The sequence below is a fragment of the Halichoerus grypus genome, chromosome 2, assembly GCF_964656455.1.
Source record: "Halichoerus grypus chromosome 2, mHalGry1.hap1.1, whole genome shotgun sequence".
In the NCBI taxonomy this organism is placed as follows: Eukaryota; Metazoa; Chordata; class Mammalia; order Carnivora; family Phocidae; genus Halichoerus; species Halichoerus grypus.
The window spans coordinates 203,412,021-203,429,232 of record NC_135713.1 but is presented as its reverse complement, the minus strand read 5'-3'; the positions used below and the strand labels follow the sequence as shown (position 1 = coordinate 203,429,232).

General features: G+C 56.6%; 1 protein-coding gene and 1 pseudogene across 8 annotated transcripts; one reads left to right on the top strand and one right to left on the bottom strand.

Moving 5' to 3' along the window:
- Positions 1 to 899: 899 nt before the first annotated feature.
- On the bottom strand, positions 900 to 16,182 carry SLC16A5 (solute carrier family 16 member 5). Of its 8 annotated transcripts, none has more exons than XM_036088694.2 (6): positions 14,848 to 14,958; positions 11,935 to 12,109; positions 11,447 to 11,682; positions 8,432 to 8,575; positions 3,490 to 4,299; positions 900 to 2,487 (listed from the first exon to the last, which is right to left on the bottom strand). In XM_036088694.2, the coding sequence occupies exons 3-6, from the start codon at positions 11,643 to 11,645 to the stop codon at positions 2,237 to 2,239; spliced, it is 1,404 nt and encodes a 467-aa protein (XP_035944587.2). In that variant the 5' UTR covers positions 11,646 to 11,682; positions 11,935 to 12,109; positions 14,848 to 14,958; the 3' UTR covers positions 900 to 2,236. The 8 variants fall into 8 exon arrangements, with proteins under 8 accessions (XP_035944587.2, XP_077922177.1, XP_035944589.2 ...); XM_078066051.1 differs by having other exon boundaries at positions 11,935 to 12,012; positions 14,848 to 14,957; XM_036088696.2 differs by lacking the exons at positions 11,447 to 11,682; positions 11,935 to 12,109 and adding an exon at positions 16,111 to 16,182 and having other exon boundaries at positions 14,848 to 15,032.
- LOC118533406 (protein BEX2 pseudogene) lies at positions 6,201 to 6,565 on the top strand (annotated as a pseudogene).
- Positions 16,183 to 17,212: the final 1,030 nt, after the last annotated feature.

Genomic DNA, 17,212 nt, shown 5'->3' with positions numbered 1-17,212 from the left:
GAGCAGCAAAGTCCTGGGGACCAGGGACACGATGTAGGTGAGCTCTACCCTGCACTGGTCAGGAACTGCTCCAGATCCTCTCTAGAGGATTCCCAGGAAAGCAGCTAAGTGGGGATTCTGCAATCAGATGGGCCATCCCATTCTCTCTCATTTGTCCCCTCTGAAAGGCTCAGGGGCTTTCCTCCTTGGGGAAAAATTCTCAGTCCTTGGTTTTGTGCTGAGGGCATCACCAGGTCTTACTCCTCTCTGCCCAGTCCCTGGCACATAGTAAATGCTCAGTAATTTTGTTGAAGGGAATCTGCCCAGCGATTATTGCCACTCTTGGCTGGGGGCAGATGAGATCAAAGTTCCCTATGCTGAATGTTCACTGATATCTATTTTCCCTAAAAGAAATGTTTTCAGGAAGTGGGCCCAATAGGGGTTGCACATTTCAAAGCCTGGTGGCTATTAGTGCCAAAAGCATCCACCTACCCACCAGTCCCACTCTCTCCTTTTCCACTCAGTTGAGATGTAGGGGATAGGACCGGGTAAAATGTGTCCAAGCATTACCCCTTCAGTGCACAGGATGTGGATGGTGGCTAAGCATGGGACTGGGTGAGGAGCAAGAAGGCAATGGGGGTCTTCAGGATCAGACTTTTCAAACAAGAAGAGACTCTGACTTATTCAGGCCAGCATCCTCCTTTTTTAAGGCCCAGAAATGGTGAACAATTGCCCAAAGTCACACATCAAACTGTGGCAGAGCCAAACACGAACTCAGATCTATCCCAGCTCAGAGCCCTTTGCTTCACCTCTGCACTACTTTATTTGACCATAAGGGGGCACTCATGGCAGGATCCTGGAGAAGACAGTACTTCCCCAAGGATGCTTACTCACACCAGCTGGGCCCGAGAAGGCTAGAGTCAGGTCATGAAAATAAAATTTATTTTCCTGATAAGGCTTTCTTGTCAGAGCCTGGTTGAGCCTGAATCAACAAACAAGGCCTTGGGTCACAGCAGCCCCTGCTGAGCAGGGAGAACTGAAGGGGGAGGAGGGACTTACTCAAGGCCTGTTTTCCAGCTTCATTAGTTCACAGGGTTTATAACCTGCTACATACAGGAAGGTTTTTTGTGTGTAATTCAAACAAACTCTGTTTTTCCACTGCCTCAGGTGGTACCCTGCTGGGACAAGCTTGGAGTGATGACCTCAGGGACCAGTACCAGCAAAAAGAGGATGTGTGTGGGGAGCACTGATCTCCATGCCACAGGCACAGGCCCCCTGGGAGTGGAGGTGGGCTGGCAGCTGGCCCAGCCGGCTACTTACCCCAGGGTGGACACCTCTGACACAGTAGGGAGAGGGAGTGAAAGGCTTCTGCTGCAAAAGCAGCTCCATTTTCCCAGATGTCTCACGCCCTGCCTAGCAATCCTTCCGCTCCGCTGCTCACTCAAATGTCAGGCTTCCCCCCACCCCAGCACTCAGCTTCATGACCAAGATACAAGGTGGGGGCACGGGAGGGAGGGACACTGTAGAGCAGGCCCTGCTGAGTGCAGGGGACCCCTCAGACTTCATTGATTCTAGGACCCAAGCCAAGGGCTCCCCTCCAGTTCTTTGCTCAGACACCAGGATGGGTCCTCTACCCAACCGTTAATCTGTCCGTGTCCTGTGTCCACGCCAACCCCTCAGCCTGGCCCTCCCCCACTGCCGGTCACAGCTCATTCTTTCAGGAGGTTCTTCTTCTCAAGCTTCCAGTCAGCGTGAGGCCCGGCAACCTGTGCTGGGGGCCGCCCTGAGGGCAAGGGCTGGGGCCCTTGGGAAGAAAGGGGGTGGAGGGCCTTCCAGGAGGGGTGAACTCTTTGGAACTGTCTGGAGGCCGGAGAAGGACAAAGAGTCACATCAGAGACATCCACGCTAGACTGGAGGGTCCAGTGTGTTGAGTGGCAGCAGAAGTACTGGGCGGCCAGCTGAGCCAAGCCGGCTGTGACAGACCCAGGCAGGGTTTAGACTCACTTTCCTGGGCTCCAGGTACGCTGGTACCCCAAAGAAAAGGTCAGGAGGACCCGCTCCTGGATTCTGCTGGTTGGAAGGAGCCCTGAGTCTTTGGAGGCCAGCCTCCAAGGTCCCAGCTCCTGGCTGACTCCCGGTGTGCAGAGCCTGGATGGCTTTTTGCTTCGGGCTTCCTGGGCAGCCCCTCACCCCAACCCCTAGCAGCTGGACATCACATTCCTGGGCTGCGGAGGTGGTCACTCACTGACCTCAGGGCTCAGACGCTGGTCACATACATGACCTCGGTGTACAGCCGCTTCTTGGAATCACATGAGTCCTCCGCCGTGAGGCCCTGCTCTGAGGCAGCCTCCATGATGGCTCCTTCTGCCTTAGCCTGCTTGTCTGGCCTCTCCTTCTTCTGAAGGGCACAGAAGCTGCCACCCATAAAGAGGGCAGCTGATATGAGGAAGAAGCTTGACATGTAGAAAACGTAGCTAAAGTTGTTGTCGGTGGTGTCCAGGAGGAGCCCTGGGGGACAGAGAGCAAGTTAGGCCACTGTCCGGGGCTACCAAGCCTCCCTCCCAGTAACTTGTGTGCTCTCTGAGAGCAGGGATTTTATTTCAGGCTCTGCTGGATCCCCAGTAGGGGCCACTGTGGCTGGCCCCTAGGAGACACTCAGCAGAGATCTGTTGAATCAAAGGAGAAGAAGAAACACTAAGCCTGCTCTCCAGGGGGCAGGAAGAGCCCTTGGGCCAGAAGGGCACCTCAGGGCATGTCTCCCTTACCCTTGGTGGCAGGAAGCCCAGCACACAAGGGCCAGGAGTCTGGGATATCTGCTCGGCTACACCTGGGCCCTCCCATATGTCTCTGCTCCCACATCTGTTTGTTTCCCTCCTGGCACAAGTCACCACGCTGAGCACAAACGCGTCTCTGCTTTAATTCCTGACTCTCCCACCAGAAGGTCAGCCCTGAGAGGTGGGGACTGGGCCTCTGTGTTCAGCCATGCCCACCAGGGACAGGCACAGGAGAACCAGTGGTTAAGGCAGGTGTTCTTGTCTGCATTTTGCAGATGACACTGTGGCTCAGAGAAGGAAAGTGACTTGCCTGGGTCCCACAGGCAGGAAGTGGGACAGCCAGGATGTTCATCACGGCAAACGTGCGCAGTTTTCTGCTCTGTGCCGGGCTCTCTGCTGAGCTCTTTGCTGTGTAACTGTGATCCTCACAACAAGCCTACAGGGTAGATTCTATTAACATCCCCACTTTGCTGATAAGAAAACAGAGGTACAGAGAGGAAGACGAAGGACTCAGGCAAGTCTGGTATAAAAGTCCTTATTTTTAACTGTTCATACCCTGGGCTCCAGCTGGGGAACAGCCTGCATCTTGGAAAATCACAGATTCCAAGTCCCTACCCCTGGAGATGCTGATGGCACCCACATCTGTTCAGACCGTTCCCCTTCGCCCTGTCTCCATATCCTGCCCACCCAGGCCACACCCGTGTACACCTGGCCGCCCTCCCTGCTGGGGCCTCACCAGCCAGTGGCGGGGAGATGAGAATGGAGATGCTCTCCAGGACGGTGAAGAGGCCCAGGGCGCTGGAGAACCGATCCATGGGGACAAGATCCATGAGGACCTGGAAGAGGAGGGCCCCAATGCCACTCATGGACACGCTGTACACCAAGCAGTAGCCCACCAACACCCGGAAGTCGGCCGACGCGGCGCACACCAGGTTGGTGAGGCCATTGAGCAGGGCTGCCAGGCTGAACAGGTACTTCCGGTGGCCAGCAAAGTCCCGCCGGCCCGCCACCAGCCCAGCCATGGGCCGCAGGAAGATGTTGCTAAAGCCAATGATGGAGATGAGCAGGGCTGCCCTGTGTTCATCCACCCCATGCCACATGGCATATGGCACCAGGAAGACGTGCGGCAGCGGAAAACCCAGGATCATCCACATAACACCCAGTGTGTACACTCGGTAGCCCGCATTGTGCCGCAGGATATCAAAGGCCAGGTGGCGCTGGATGGCCCGACCACACGCTGCCAGGCAGCCGGTAGCAGGTGTCTTGGAAGGTGGAGGGGGGCCTTCTGTGGTCTCAGGGGCTGTGCTGGTGGCCACGGGCCTCAGAACGGCTCCACAGACACAGCAGTGGAGAAAAACGCCGCCGAAGACAAGGAAGGTGCCCCTCCAGCCCAGATCCTCCAGGAGGTAGCGGGAGAGCAGTGGCCAGAGCGTGATGCCCAGGGAGACGCCCACCGAAGCCAGTGCGTTGGCCAGCGCCCGATGGCGGGAGAAGTAGAAGCCCAGCACGGTGATGCTCGACTGGAAGCTGAAGCACATGCCCAGGCCTGTGGTGGGAGGGAGGAGACCGGCTCAAGGGCGTTCTGGGGCCTCCCACCCGTACCCAGAGAGGGGTCATGGGGTCATGCTCCATGTCTGCCCTCCTTCCGTTCGAGCCCAGACCCACTTCTAGGTCCCCAGGGACTGAAGAAGGGAAGAGCCTGCCTTGCCACCCCCTTAGAAACATCCACTCTGCCCTCCCAAGGCTGCCAGGGGCACACCTGTCCCCTTTGCACAGCACCAGGGTGATCTTTAAAAAACCTAAACTGGGGGGCGCCTGGGTGGCTCAGTTGGTGAAGAATCTGCCTTCAGCTCAGGTCAGGATCTCAGGGTCCTGGGATCGAGCCCCGTGTTGGGCTCCCTGCTCAGTGGGGAGTCTGCTTCTCCCTCTCCTTGTCCCTCTGCCCCTCCCCTAGTGCTTGTGCTCGCTCTCTCTCAAATAAATAAATAAAATCTTAAAAAAATAGGGGCGCCTGGGTGGCTCAGTCGGTTAAGCGTCTGCCTTCGGCTCAGGTCATGATCCCAGGGTCCTGGGATCGAGCCCCGCATCGGGCTCCCTGCTCAGCGGGAAGCCTGCTTCTCCCTCTCCCACTCCCCCTGCTTGTGTTCCCTCTCTCGCTGTGTCTCTCTCTGTCAAATAAATAAATAAAAAATCTTTAAAAAAAACAAACAAACAAAAAAAAAACCAGTGTTTCTTTAAAAAAAAAAAAAAAAATCTTAAAAAAATAAATAAACAAAACAAAAACCTAAATTGGGGTAAGTTTCTTCCCTAACACTTTTCAAGGACTTCCCATTATGCCTAGAAAAAAATGCCACCGTATTTACTATGCCCTGGAAGGCTCTGTAAGGTCTGGCCCCTGGTCATCTCTTGGGTGCCATCTCAGGCCATTCTCCGTCACTCACCATGATTGAGCCACATCAGCTTCTTTCTCTTCCTCTGGACACCAAGCTGCCCCCCACAGCTGAACATTTTGGGAGAGAAAGCTCACGGCCACACCATGACCACAAGCCTCAGGCGGACCCTCGGGCCCCCTATGATGCCACTATCCGTTTTCCCTCCCACCCTCCTAGATGACCACCAGTCCTTCTCTATGCACCCTACCGTCCCCCTGCCTCACCCCCAGCTGACCACCTGCCTTCCATCTGTAAAACTGGACTGTCCGTCCCTACTGCCAGCCAAAGCCAACCCTCCACTTATGCCCTTCCTCTTGTCTACTCAAAGGCGTATCCCTTCAGCAATTTCCCTCTCCTGCACCACCCACTTTCTCCTCTTTGCCAGATCATTCTCGACTTCTTTGTTATTTCTCCCATTAAAAACAAAACAAAGGGCGCCTGGATGGCTCAGTCAGTGAAGCATCTGGCTTTGGCTCAGGTCATGATTTCAGGGTCCTGGGATCGAGCCCGGAGGTTGGGCTCCCTGCTCAGTGGGGAGTCTGCTTGTCTCTCTCCATTTCCCTCTGCCTCTCCCCCTGCCTCCCACCCGTGCTCTCTCTCTGTCTCAAATAAATAAAATCTTTTTTAAAAAGCAAAACAAAAGCAAACAAAAAAACAAAACAGAGATCTGGCCATGGCTTGCTCCCGCTCCCTTCTCGGTACCTGCTCCCGGTGGCCCCGAGGGTCTGTGGGTCAGGGGTGACCCCAAAAAGTAGGAGACGGAGGGGGAGCAGGCGTGCAGGTGGAAGTGTCTCTGGGGCTCATTCTTTTTTTTTTTTTTTAAAGATTTTATTTATTTGACAGAGAGAGAGAGAGAGAGAGAGAGAAGAGCGGGGGAGAGGGAGAAACAGGCTCTCCGCAGAGCAGAGAGCCCGATGCGGGACTCGATCCCAGGACCCCGAGATCATGACCCGAGCCGAAAGCAGACGCCCAACTGACTGAGCCACCCAGGCGCCCCTGGGGCTCATTCTTGCTGCTGTGTTCTCGGGAGGAGCAGGAGACCACAAGGAGGGGCCCAGGAGCAATGGCGTCCAAAGAGGAACAGGCGGTACAAAACGTCAACCAGGAAAATTCAGGAAAGGATGAAAAGGAGCAAGGTGCTAATAAAGGAGAAGCCTTGGTCCTCCCTTTGGAAGCTGGTGAATGTCGTGTGCCTCCGTACGCGGCTCCAGCCTGCAGTGCAGGTGGGACCTGCGAGAGGCTTGGAGAGCCACAGTGCCACAGGCAAGGGTGAGAGGAGGTGGGGCAGCAGAGGGAGAAGCAATCTGGTCGTGGTCTGCGGGCAGTTAGCACTGACGCTCTTCACCACGACTGGATGAGGAGTTTGGCCTGATGCCTTGAGTCCTGATGTTCTCCCTCCAGTTCATAGGAAGACAGACCTGCTTTCTAAAATTACATGTTCACGATGGACCTTTCCCATCAACCCTTTGGTCTTACATGTTTCTTGTGGGTCTCCTGTTACCAGCTCCTTCCTGAATGTGGGTGGGGGTTTTTGTGTGTTTGTTTTTATTTTTTTTGTTTTTTTTTTTATTTTAAGTAGGCTCTTTGCCTAATGTGGGGCTTGAACTCATGACCCTGAGATCAAGAGTCACATGCTCTACCGACTGAGCCAGCCAGGTGTCCTTGAATGTTGTATTTTGACTCAGTCTGTAAGATTCTATCAGCTGGGGAGTTTTACCCTATTGCATGGAACGATGCTCATTATATTTTGTGAAGCTAATAAAGCAGTTTAAAACAAACAAACAAAAACCCAAAACAAAACAAAACAACCCCCTCCTGACTCCACAGCCTCTTCTGGGTACTGGCCCATTTCTCTGTCCCCTTCACCGAAATTTCCTGGAAATACTGTTTATCTTCGCTGTCTCCAACTCCTTTGCTCTTTGCTCTTGAACCTGTTGCAATCAGACTTTCGCCCTCACCTTTGGTCCAGACTTGCTCTTATCAAGGTCAGAAACCTCCACATTGCCAAATCCAAAGATCAAGGCTGGTCTCCTTCCATCTGATCCACCAGCAGCCTGACACAGCCCTCACTCTCTCCTCACTTTCTCCAGAAACATCACTCTCCTGCATCTCCTCCTGCCTGTGTCCCTTCTTCCCACCCAGACTGCTGGATACCGCAGGGCCCAGTCCTCAGGCCTCCTTAGCCACCCACCCATGTTCCCTCGGTGACAGCAGGATGATACCTCCTCTCAACATTAGAATGCCAGCCCTGTCATGATCGCCAACTGCTCGCTGCAGCCCAGGGCCTGTCCCTGAACGGCAGACTGGATGTTTCCACACCTGAGCTTCCCAACCGCCCACGAACCTGCTCCTCCTCTAGGTTCCCCATGGTAGTTAAAGGCTACTCCATCCTTCCAGTGGTTTGGGGCAAAAACCTTGGCGTCACCCTTCTTGGCTCCTGGAACCTTGGGTCATCCTTGACTCTTCTTCTCTGGACCTCCCTCGCAGTCCTGAACCTGACTGCTCCTCACCACCTCCATCATACCACCATGGTCAAAGGTATGGCCACCTCCTGTCTGGGTTATGACCATGCTCTTACCTGTTCTCCTGCTCTAACTTAGCGCCCCCCCCACCCCGGTGCACCTATGTTCAACACAGCAGAGTGGTGCTTTACAAACGGCAGTTGGATGACGTCACTCACCCCACTGCCCGAATCTCTCAGATGGTTTCCCATCTCACTACTCAGCCTTTCAGGCACTACTCCCCATCCAGCCTCCACCCTACCTTTGCTTGTGTCCTTCACTGCCCCTTGGGCCCTTCCGGGCCTTAGCACTTGCTGTCCCTGCTGCCTGGAATGCTCTTTCCCTGAGACTCCCTCACCTGGCAGCAGACTCCCTCACCTCCATTAGCTTTCTGCCCAAATGTCACCTTCTCTGCAAGGCCTTCCCTGACCCTTACTGCCCCGTTGAAAGTAGCAACCTCCCCCACCCTTGCTTTATCTTCTGCATGGGGTGCTCTAGAGATTTTACCTCTTTGCTTGTTTAATCTCTGCCCACCCCCACCCCCAGCCAGGACACCATCGCATCAGCTGTCCTGTCTTCTAGTGTGCTTGTCACCATCAGAACCAATCTTTCTCATTTATGTATTCATTGTCCTTCTCCCTCATGTGACTACAAGCAGCCCCAGAAGATTAGGCACGCTGCCTGCCCTTATGGCTGGCACTTTTTGGTAGGCACCCAGAAGTTCTCGAAATGGGAAGACGGTCACCTGTGATGAATCCTGCTGTGAGGTAGAGCTGGCTAAGGGTGCGGCAGAAGGAGCTGGTCACCATGCCCAGGCTGGCCAGTGCGCCCCCCAGCATCACCGTCACTCGGCAGCCAAAGCGTCCCACCAGGATGCTGCACAGGGGTCCTGTGGGGAGGATGCAGGGAGAGGCAGGGGTGAGGAGGCAGCCAGCAGGTGGTGGTTGAATGAGGAGGATGGGAGGGAGGGAGAGTGGGCTTGGGAGGGGGTTCCAGCAAGAATTAGCCACGTGGCTTGAAGGGCACAGCCCTGGGGCCTTGTAGGCCTAGATTTTGATTGGCACCTGGCCACAGGCTGGCAAACTCAGTCCATCTCTGCGCCTCCCCTACAGGAGGTCACACTGGATGACATGTGACCGGCTGCAAAGGGAGGTCCTGCAAGTGTGCAGTTTGACCCCCAACAAGGATCTGCAGAGCAACAGACTGAGGCCCTTCACTATGCCAACCTGAGGCTGATTCCATCTAGGTAAAATAGGGTTGGCTCATGACCTGGGTGGGATGCCCCTTGCTGGGGGGTCTGTCTCGGTGGGTGAGGGTCCCAGGGCATCAAAACCAGTGAGCACCTACAGCCCCTGCCTGCTTCCCATTCTCAAGAAGACTGGCCACAGCCTTGCACTAGCCTCCAACCTGTCTAAGGCAGGCAGCCTGGGGCCCTGGGCCACCCCACACCCCCTCGCACTGGCCTCTGGAGTGCTCTGGAGAAAATTGGGTGTGGTGCTTTCTCCCCTCTCCCATCACTTCCAGCCAACACAAAGTCTTGCACCCAGACGTTTGCCTTCTGGTGGAGAAGGGCCTGTTCTCCTCCACCCCACCCCCACCTTAAGCTGCTTTCTCACCAGCCCAGACCCAGAGCAGAAACCAACCAGTCCTGGCTGGCTGCTTCTCCATGCCTTGCAGGGCCCCATTCACTGGGTGCCCCGCCCCCAAGTACACATACTGGAATTTCTACAGTTACCCTCCCAGAGCACAGCCAAAGGAACAGGGAAAGAGAGAGAGAGCGTGTGTACGCAGTGTCTGTGTATGTTTGGGGAGGAGAAGGCATGTGTGGGTGTGAGCCGGTATGAGTATGGGAGGGACAGAGGAAGTAGGCAGCCCACACTCAGAGATAATCAAGCAGAGGTGGCTAGAGAGGAAGAGGCAAGACTCTGCAGGGAACATGACCACTGCCCCACACATCTTCCATCCTCCCCACCCCAAACTTTGGCCTGACTTCCGAGAGGTGACCTTGGGGAAAGCCCCAAGTCATGGCCCTGGGGGTGGGGGCTGAGACCTGCAGCTGCTTACCTTAGCTAGCTGAGGGCACTGGGAGGCAGGGTGTTTTCTCGGCCGGTCACTGCTTCTGCCCTGAACTCACTCTGCCACCCCGAACGTGCCTTGTACTTTGCGCTTGCTTGCTTTCTTCATCTCTAAGATGCATGGGGGCCGGGGGTGCTTGGGATCGAGGATAATTTCAAGTTTAAAATTTCTCTGGGGACGCCTGGGTGGCTCAGTCAGTTAAGCACCTGCCTTTGGCCCAGGTCATGATCCCAGCGTCCTGGGATCGAGTCCCACATCGGGCTCCCTGCTCAGTGGGGAGGCTGCTTCTCCCTCTGCCTGCCACTCCCCCTGCTTGTGCTCTCTCTCTCTCTCTGACAAATAAATAAATAAAATCTTAAAAATAAAATAAAATAAAATTCCTCTGATACTCTGAATGAGCATGGGCTAAAGGTGTGTGTGTACGTGAGACAGACAGACAGACAAGAATCCTAGGCCGACTGAGGTGTTGGCATGCCCGCTAGGGGGTGGCGAGTCTAAAGCTGGTTGGGGAGTGGAAGTCCCCATGGATGCCTGTTTCCCAGGCCCTGGCGCGGACCCCTTTCTGGCTGCGTGGAAGGAACTGCCTGAGATTCCCACTTCTGCCCCAACCTTGCAGGTGAAAAGGTCACGCAGTCTGGCCTGGTCCAGGCCTCTCCCAGGGCCCTGAGTCCAGGCCCCGGGGTGGCAGGTTCAGGGGTAATCTCATGAGGCCATCTCTCCCCGTCTGACTTCTCTCCCAGTTGGAGGGAAGGACCTGGAATAACAAGCAGGCTGCTTGTGCCGGGTGGGGAGTGGCAGGAGGTACGTAGGGAGATGGAGTCCACGGAGACAGCAAACACACGCATGGGGAGAGCCCAGTGGGCCGTGAGATCTGGCTCTCATTGACCAGAGCCTCCTCGGCCCACCCCCCCTCGCAGGTCACTCTATGGAATCTCCCTCAAGAGCTCTCAGGAGCCCGCGGCAGGCCCCTGAACCCAAGTCTATTGCAGGGAGTCTCCCAGGCAGCCCTGGCCATCCCCCTTCACTGGGGTCAGGGTGAGAGGGTCACATTCTTGGCGGAGCCAAGTAGGAAATGGGGGGGCTGCCTTCACTCGAACCTCCCCAGCCCTTGCAATATCCCTTCTGCTTCCTGCCCTGCCCCCATCTTGCCCCTCGTGTCTTCCTCAAGCCCCCTTTCCCATGCTGAAGTCCCTGACGAGGTTCTCCAAATACTACTCGCTGGTGACTCATGGGATCCTCCCTATGATCCCACATAGGAAGTGGGTAGGGTGTCGGGTGTTACCTCCATATTGCAGAAGAAGAAACTGAGGTTCAGAGAGATCACACAAGCAGCTCTTCCTCAAGTCTGTGCTGAGTGCCTGGCACTCCCACAGTCTGCATCGATCCTCCCGCGGCCACCAGCCACTGAGAGGACTGGCTTTGCACCTTAGGTACCTCCGTACCCTCTCCCGGTCCCCAGCCCAGCCTAGACCTGCCCAGCCCAGTGCAGCACAGCCCAGCCCTGCAGGATTCCTGCCAGGGGGGCTGGCCCTGCTGAAATCAGGTGATATCTTAGGAATTCACCCCATGAGACAAAGCCTGTGGCCTCAGAGAGAGAGCTCCGGGAGGCCAGGGAGATGGTGGCTTCCTCCCTCACCCCATGCTCTTTCTCAACCCTCCCTCGGCCCCTCCCCAGGCTGCTCACCCCCAGCGTGGAGCATGGCTGTCAGGATGGAGGGGAACCATGAGGTCTCACTATTGCTGGCTTGGAACTCATGCTGTAGTTCAGTGAAGAAGATGCCAGTGCACGTGGGGAAGCCCAGAGTGAGGCCCTGGGTCACCAGGGAGGCCAGCAGCACCACCCAGGCCCAGCAGCCCTCTGCACGCTCCAGGACCCGGGGCATCCTTTGCCACGAATGCTGCTACCACTGCCTGGGCCACCTGCGGAGGGGACAGAACGGAGCTGCCATCCCCAGTCCACCAGCCACTTTCCCTGGGTGGCTGAAACCATCCCGCCCTCTTGCCCCAGCACCAGGCAGCAGAGTGTACCGCCCCCTGGGGGGTGGCCAGAGGCAAATGCGGTGGCCTTGGCATTTCCTTTCACCCACTTCCCAGAGCCAGCCTGGCAGGAGGGGCAGGCAGGTGAGCCTTCCGTGGGGCGAGGCAGGTGGGTGGAATTCTTTCTAGACTTACATTTGGTGGTCAGTCAGCAGGTGGCACTTCCTGGCCCAGCCTCGGGGCCCCCTCCCGCACACAGCAAGCACTCAATAGCTGCTTGTAGAACGGAACAGATCTCTAGAGCCAGCGTGGTCCCAATGCCCCCACAGGCACACACAGATGCATTTTCCAACATTCATAAGCAGGCTTCCTGCACACAAACAGACTTTCACCACGCAACCTTAACAGCAGCGTCCACCGTCAGTGCTGTGGAGACGGCCTAGGTGAGTAAGTCGGTGCTGGGTGTTGTCAGGGAGTGTACACAGAACAGGGACGCCCGGGTGGCTCAGTCGTTAGGCGTCTGCCTTCGGCTCACGTCATGATCCCAGGGTCCTGGGATCGAGCCCCGCATCGGGCTCCCTGCTCAGCGGGAAGCCTGCTTCTCCCTCTCCCACTCCCCCCACTTGTGTTCCCTCTCTCGCTGTCTCTCTGTCAAATAAATAAATAAAATCTTAAAAAAAAAAAAAAAAGGAGTGTACACAGAAGAGCTGTCCAAGGGCACCAAACAAGCAGCTTTCAGGAAAAGGCACGGGTCTCATCCAAAGGCCCTGTGAAATCACATCTTCCGCAGGGGGCTCATGGCGGAGGCCAGTTCTACAGTGATGCTCAATAATGACCCACCACCTGTCAGGGCTTCTCTGAGCAACAGCCCCCAACACACACACACACACACACACACACACACACACACACACAGTCACACATGGGCATATACCAAGATACACGCTCACAAAGACACACACACAAACACATACTGCATAGACAGAGACACACAGAACCACACAGGTACACAGACCCACATGCAGACACACACTTACATAGACACACACACACACACAGAAAAGTCTAGAGACACACAAACATACAAAGTCACACATGCAGACGTGCCCAGACATATACAAAGAGACACACACGTGCACTGATAAACACCTACGTGGACACATGCAGACAAGCCCAGAGACAGACAAATGGACACAGACACATGCTACACAGACATACAGACCCACACACGGTCACACACAATGCAGACACACACATGCACAAAGGGTCACACACCATGCAGATGCACGTGCACACCCCCCATCTTTGGCTCAGTCCTATCTCAGTTTTCCATCCCATCCAGGTTGCTCCCCCATCACAGAAGCTGCCATAACCAGGCCGCAAAGCCCCAAGGCCCCTCCCCAAATGCGGAGCCCTTACCCAGTCCCCTCTGTCCCGGCTCTCCGCCTGCTCCGTGGTCCCCTGTGGCCCTCAGACCGTACTCGGGGCTCAGGGCTCCGGCAGCCTTTGCCTCAGTGGAGGCAATGGATCCCTTGAGCTACAGTTCCCACAGCCTCCCTCCTTTTAGCCCCAGGTTCTGGGAAGATCCATGGAAACTCAGGAAACTATCAGAAATATGCAACCCCATCTTCCTGTCACGCCCTGCACTCCACACCTTCCCCGCCAGGCCCAGGAGCTTTAAAACAGCACCTAAATGGGATCCACCCTAAACTGCCTCCTTCTGACGCTCCAATCTCTTCTCTGGGCACCAAGCCTCCTCCCTCCCCAGAGGACCCCCAGGAGCCCTGCCAAGGTGAGTGGCCCATTCAGCCCAGCCGCAGAGTGTGTGTGTGTATATGTGTGTGTGTGTGTGTGTGTGTGTACGTGTGTGTGTGGGGGGGGGGGGGTTGCTGCAAGCACATCCTGCCATCCTGGCTCCTGCTTGTGGTTCTGGCCCCAGAGATCCCTCAGCCCCAGTCCTCCTGGCCCGGTTCCAGGCTCAGGCAAACCTCAGATACAGTTCCCTTCCAGGATTTCTGTTCCTGCAGCAAATGGAAAGGCCACCGGTGCAACCTGATCCTGTGTTGGCCTGAATGTCCCCTCCACACCTCAACGTCTCCAGCGCTGGGCCCTTAGTCTGCCCTGAACTGCCGCTTTCCCCTCTTCCTCCCAGAAGGGCCACCAGCCTTCCTCCACCGCCTTCACTCCCTCCTGCCCTACCCCTGTCACTTCCAAGTCCTGGGACTCTGCTGGTTTCCTTTCAAAGGAGCACACGGTCACTTGACTCAGAGGTAGCAGGGCATCTGATGCCACCCAGAGGAGGTGGATGACAGAGGAGACACGGGCCCAGCTCCCCCTGCCCCAGCTCTGGTCCTTTCTCATTCATGCTTGTTCTGCCCCTTTATAGAGAGGCCTCTTCCCCCAACCTCCCCCACCCACACCGGAGTGGCCTCTTTAGTGCCCGTATTAGCAGCCGCTTCTCCAGGTAGCCCTCTGGGGACTTTGTCCAGGATTCTGACCTTCACTCTGCACCCACCCTCTGTCTAAATCTTTCAGTGGAGCTGACTTTTCCCAGCCTCTCCTTCCTCCAGGCCTCTGGGGACAGTCAGAGCCCAGGAAATCCTAAGCACCTCTGCTCTCTCTTTGCATGCTGGGAGCCCTGCCTCCCAGGTCTGAGGACCCCTGGCCTCCCTCTGGGAGTTCCCCCTGCAGACTCTGCCTTCCACAAGGGGGCACCCCTCCCAGACCCCCAGTGACTCCTAGGTCATAAACAGCTTTTTTGTCTGGTTGGTCCTCTAGCCCCCTCCCCCAGCAAGCTGGTCCCTCTTCAAAAACTAGGCTGCCGAGGTTCCAAAATCCTAGCCAGAGAGAATCCTGTTGGTCCTTCAAGATTCAGCCCTGACAGCACTCCTGGGAAGCTCCCGTGACCTCCACCACAGGCTGGACTAGGCCCCCTTCCTCTATTTCTCTCTTTCATTGTACTTTTCACACCACATTGGAGTGGATCATTGTCTTGTTTATCATTGTTGTCCCTCCTCCCCCCCACCCCCTACACTATGAGCAGGGACCTCTTCACACACCCCTACCAGGCCTTGGGTGAGCACAAAAGATAACATTAATGTGACCCACCTGTGTTCCCCAGGGGGCAGGCAAGACCAGGACCAAGGGTGACCTGGCTTCCTGGCAGGCAGGTCCATTCCAGAAGACTCAAGCAGAGCGGAGAAGAGATGGGGCTGGGGGCTCTGGCTCCAACTTTGCCCCGGAAGGGAAGTGGTCTTTCCTTTGTACTGGGCACCATGAATCATGATCACTGCCTGGTACGCGGTTGTGGCAAGGAAGGAAATGCAGCTGAAGACATTTCAATTGCACTTCCGGGGACTGGAAGCTCTCCACAGGAGCTGCCCACCTCAGCCCTCAGGGACCCCAGCCCAGAGTCAGAGTGACTACCTTCGTGCCCGAGTGGCAGGAAGCTGGGTTTGTGGACAGGGCACAAGATCAAATGGCATTTCTTGTCCTTCAAACATTGCATGCATCCCTTGGTTTGTTTTTAGGGCCTCCCATTGGAGGCCAGAGCCTTCACTAGGCCCTCAGAATCCCTTCTCTGCCCCCCTAAGCTTGGAGGCATGGCCATAGGAGGGAGCATTGGGTTTTGGTGGGCTAAGTGGAGTGGATGCAAAGGAGCCCTCACCAGCTCCAGAGCAAGCCCTGGAGACCCCCTCCCTTCCCAGACCCCATATCAGGCAGGGCCCAGGACACAGGGTGGCAGTGGTAGGAGAGCTGCCAGAACCAGCTTGAGCTTGGGACTGACAAGCCCTCAAACCCCTACACTTGGCAGGGGCTGAGGAAGGAACTAGGTGTTCCAGAACTTCGTGAGCGGGGACAAGTCACCCTCTTCCTTTCTCTGTCTCCAAACTTGCCCCCACATTCCCGCAGGGGCCGGCTGACCTTAGCCTGGAAGGGGGATGGGATAGGCAACAGGAACGTCATGACCCTGCCATCCGGGGTCATTCCGCTTTCCCACCCTCCCCAGGACCGATCTTCCCTGGGTGGGGCTCTGGGACGCCCAGGCGGCGCCCGCGTGGAGATTTCAGGCCAGGCCTGGCGTAGTGCCCGTGCCTCCCCCACACCCCAGGCCGTGGAGGGTGGGAGTGGCTCGGGAGAGCCCCCTCAGGCGTGGGGGTCCCCAGCCATCTCAGGCTCGGGCAGCTCAAGAATGAGACAAGACTTTCCTGGATCCTCAACCCGGAGCCCGTCACAGGCGGCGAGGGGCCCGGGAGGTCCACGGAGAGGCGCGTCCGCGACGGCGGAGAGGCGCGTCCGCGACGGCGCAAACGCGGACCCCGGCGGCAGGGCACCTTACGGACAGTGGGGAGGCCCGGGGAGCCCGCTCACCGGCTCGCGCGGCCCGGCGGTGGCGCAGCTCCACTCCCGCCGAGCGCGGCGTCCTGCGGCCCGGCCCGCGAGCGATGGAGGAGGCGGGACGCCGCCGACCCGCGGAGAGCCGCGCCCTCGGGGGGCGGGCCGCAGGGCGCCGGGGGGCGGGCCCACCTCCGCGTCGCCGGCCGGTGGGGAAGGAGGCCTGGCCTCCGGGTGGGAGGGCGTGGCGGGGCGGGGCCAGGGCTTGCACCCCTAATCTCAGCCTGGTCCGGGGCTCAGAGTGGCCTGGCCCGTCCTGCAGCCCGCCGGGCGCCAGACGCCGGCTCCGCGGAAACATTTGCATGTGATTAGCATGCAAATGTTTCCTGCTCCCTCCGAGGGCTAGGGCTCCCAGGAGTGGGAAGGAGAAAGCGTGTGATTAAGGGGCTTTACCTCCCAGCGGGAGTCGGGTGGGAGGCCAGAGCGGAGGACCCGTTCTTTGTAGGCTTTAGCCGCCCCCCCTCCCCCCCAGTGGTCCTTCTACTGAAAGCCTGGAGCTTGAGGGCCGCGCCCAGAGGAACTCAGGCATCTGCGGGCGAGCCAAGAGGGCTACCCCTCAGACCTGCAGGCCCTTTTCCAACTTCTTCCCACCCAGCCAGCCCTTAATATGTACTATTTAAAGCTTTTTCAGGGGGATCTGGGTGGTTCAGTTGGTTAAGCGACTGCCTTCGGCTCAGGTCATGATCCTGGAGTCCCGGGATGGAGTCCCACATGGGGCTCCCTGCTTAGCGGGGAGTCTGCTTCTCCCTCTGACCCTCCCCCATCTTGTGCTCTCTCTTTCTCTCTCTCTCTCATTCTCTCTCTCAAATAAATAAACTCTTTAAAAAAAATAAAGCTTTTTCAGTTACTACAAAGTTATGGTCATCAAGATAGTGTGCTACTGGGGTGCCTGGCTGGCTTGGTCAGAAGAGCATGCGACTTGATCTGGGGGTCCACAGTTCAGTTGGGTGTGGATATTACTAAAAATAAATAAACTTAAAAAAAAAAGGACAGTGTGGTACTGACATAAGGATAAACTTATAGATCAAATGGAATAGAGTTGAGAATAAACCCTTACATTTCTGATCAGTTGATTTTC

Bases quoted from the DNA above. Each gene is read 5' to 3' on its own strand.
- SLC16A5 (XM_036088695.2), bottom strand. From the start codon at position 11,645: ATGCCCCGGGTCCTGGAGCGTGCAGAGGGCTGCTGGGCCTGGGTGGTG. The intron at 4,300-8,431 runs GTGACCGTCTTC...CTCCCACCACAG, and splicing joins CACAGCAGGATTCATCACAG to GCCTGGGCATGTGCTTCAGC. The intron at 2,488-3,489 runs GTGAGGCCCCAG...TCTGTCCCCCAG, and splicing joins CATCTCCCCGCCACTGGCTG to GGCTCCTCCTGGACACCACC.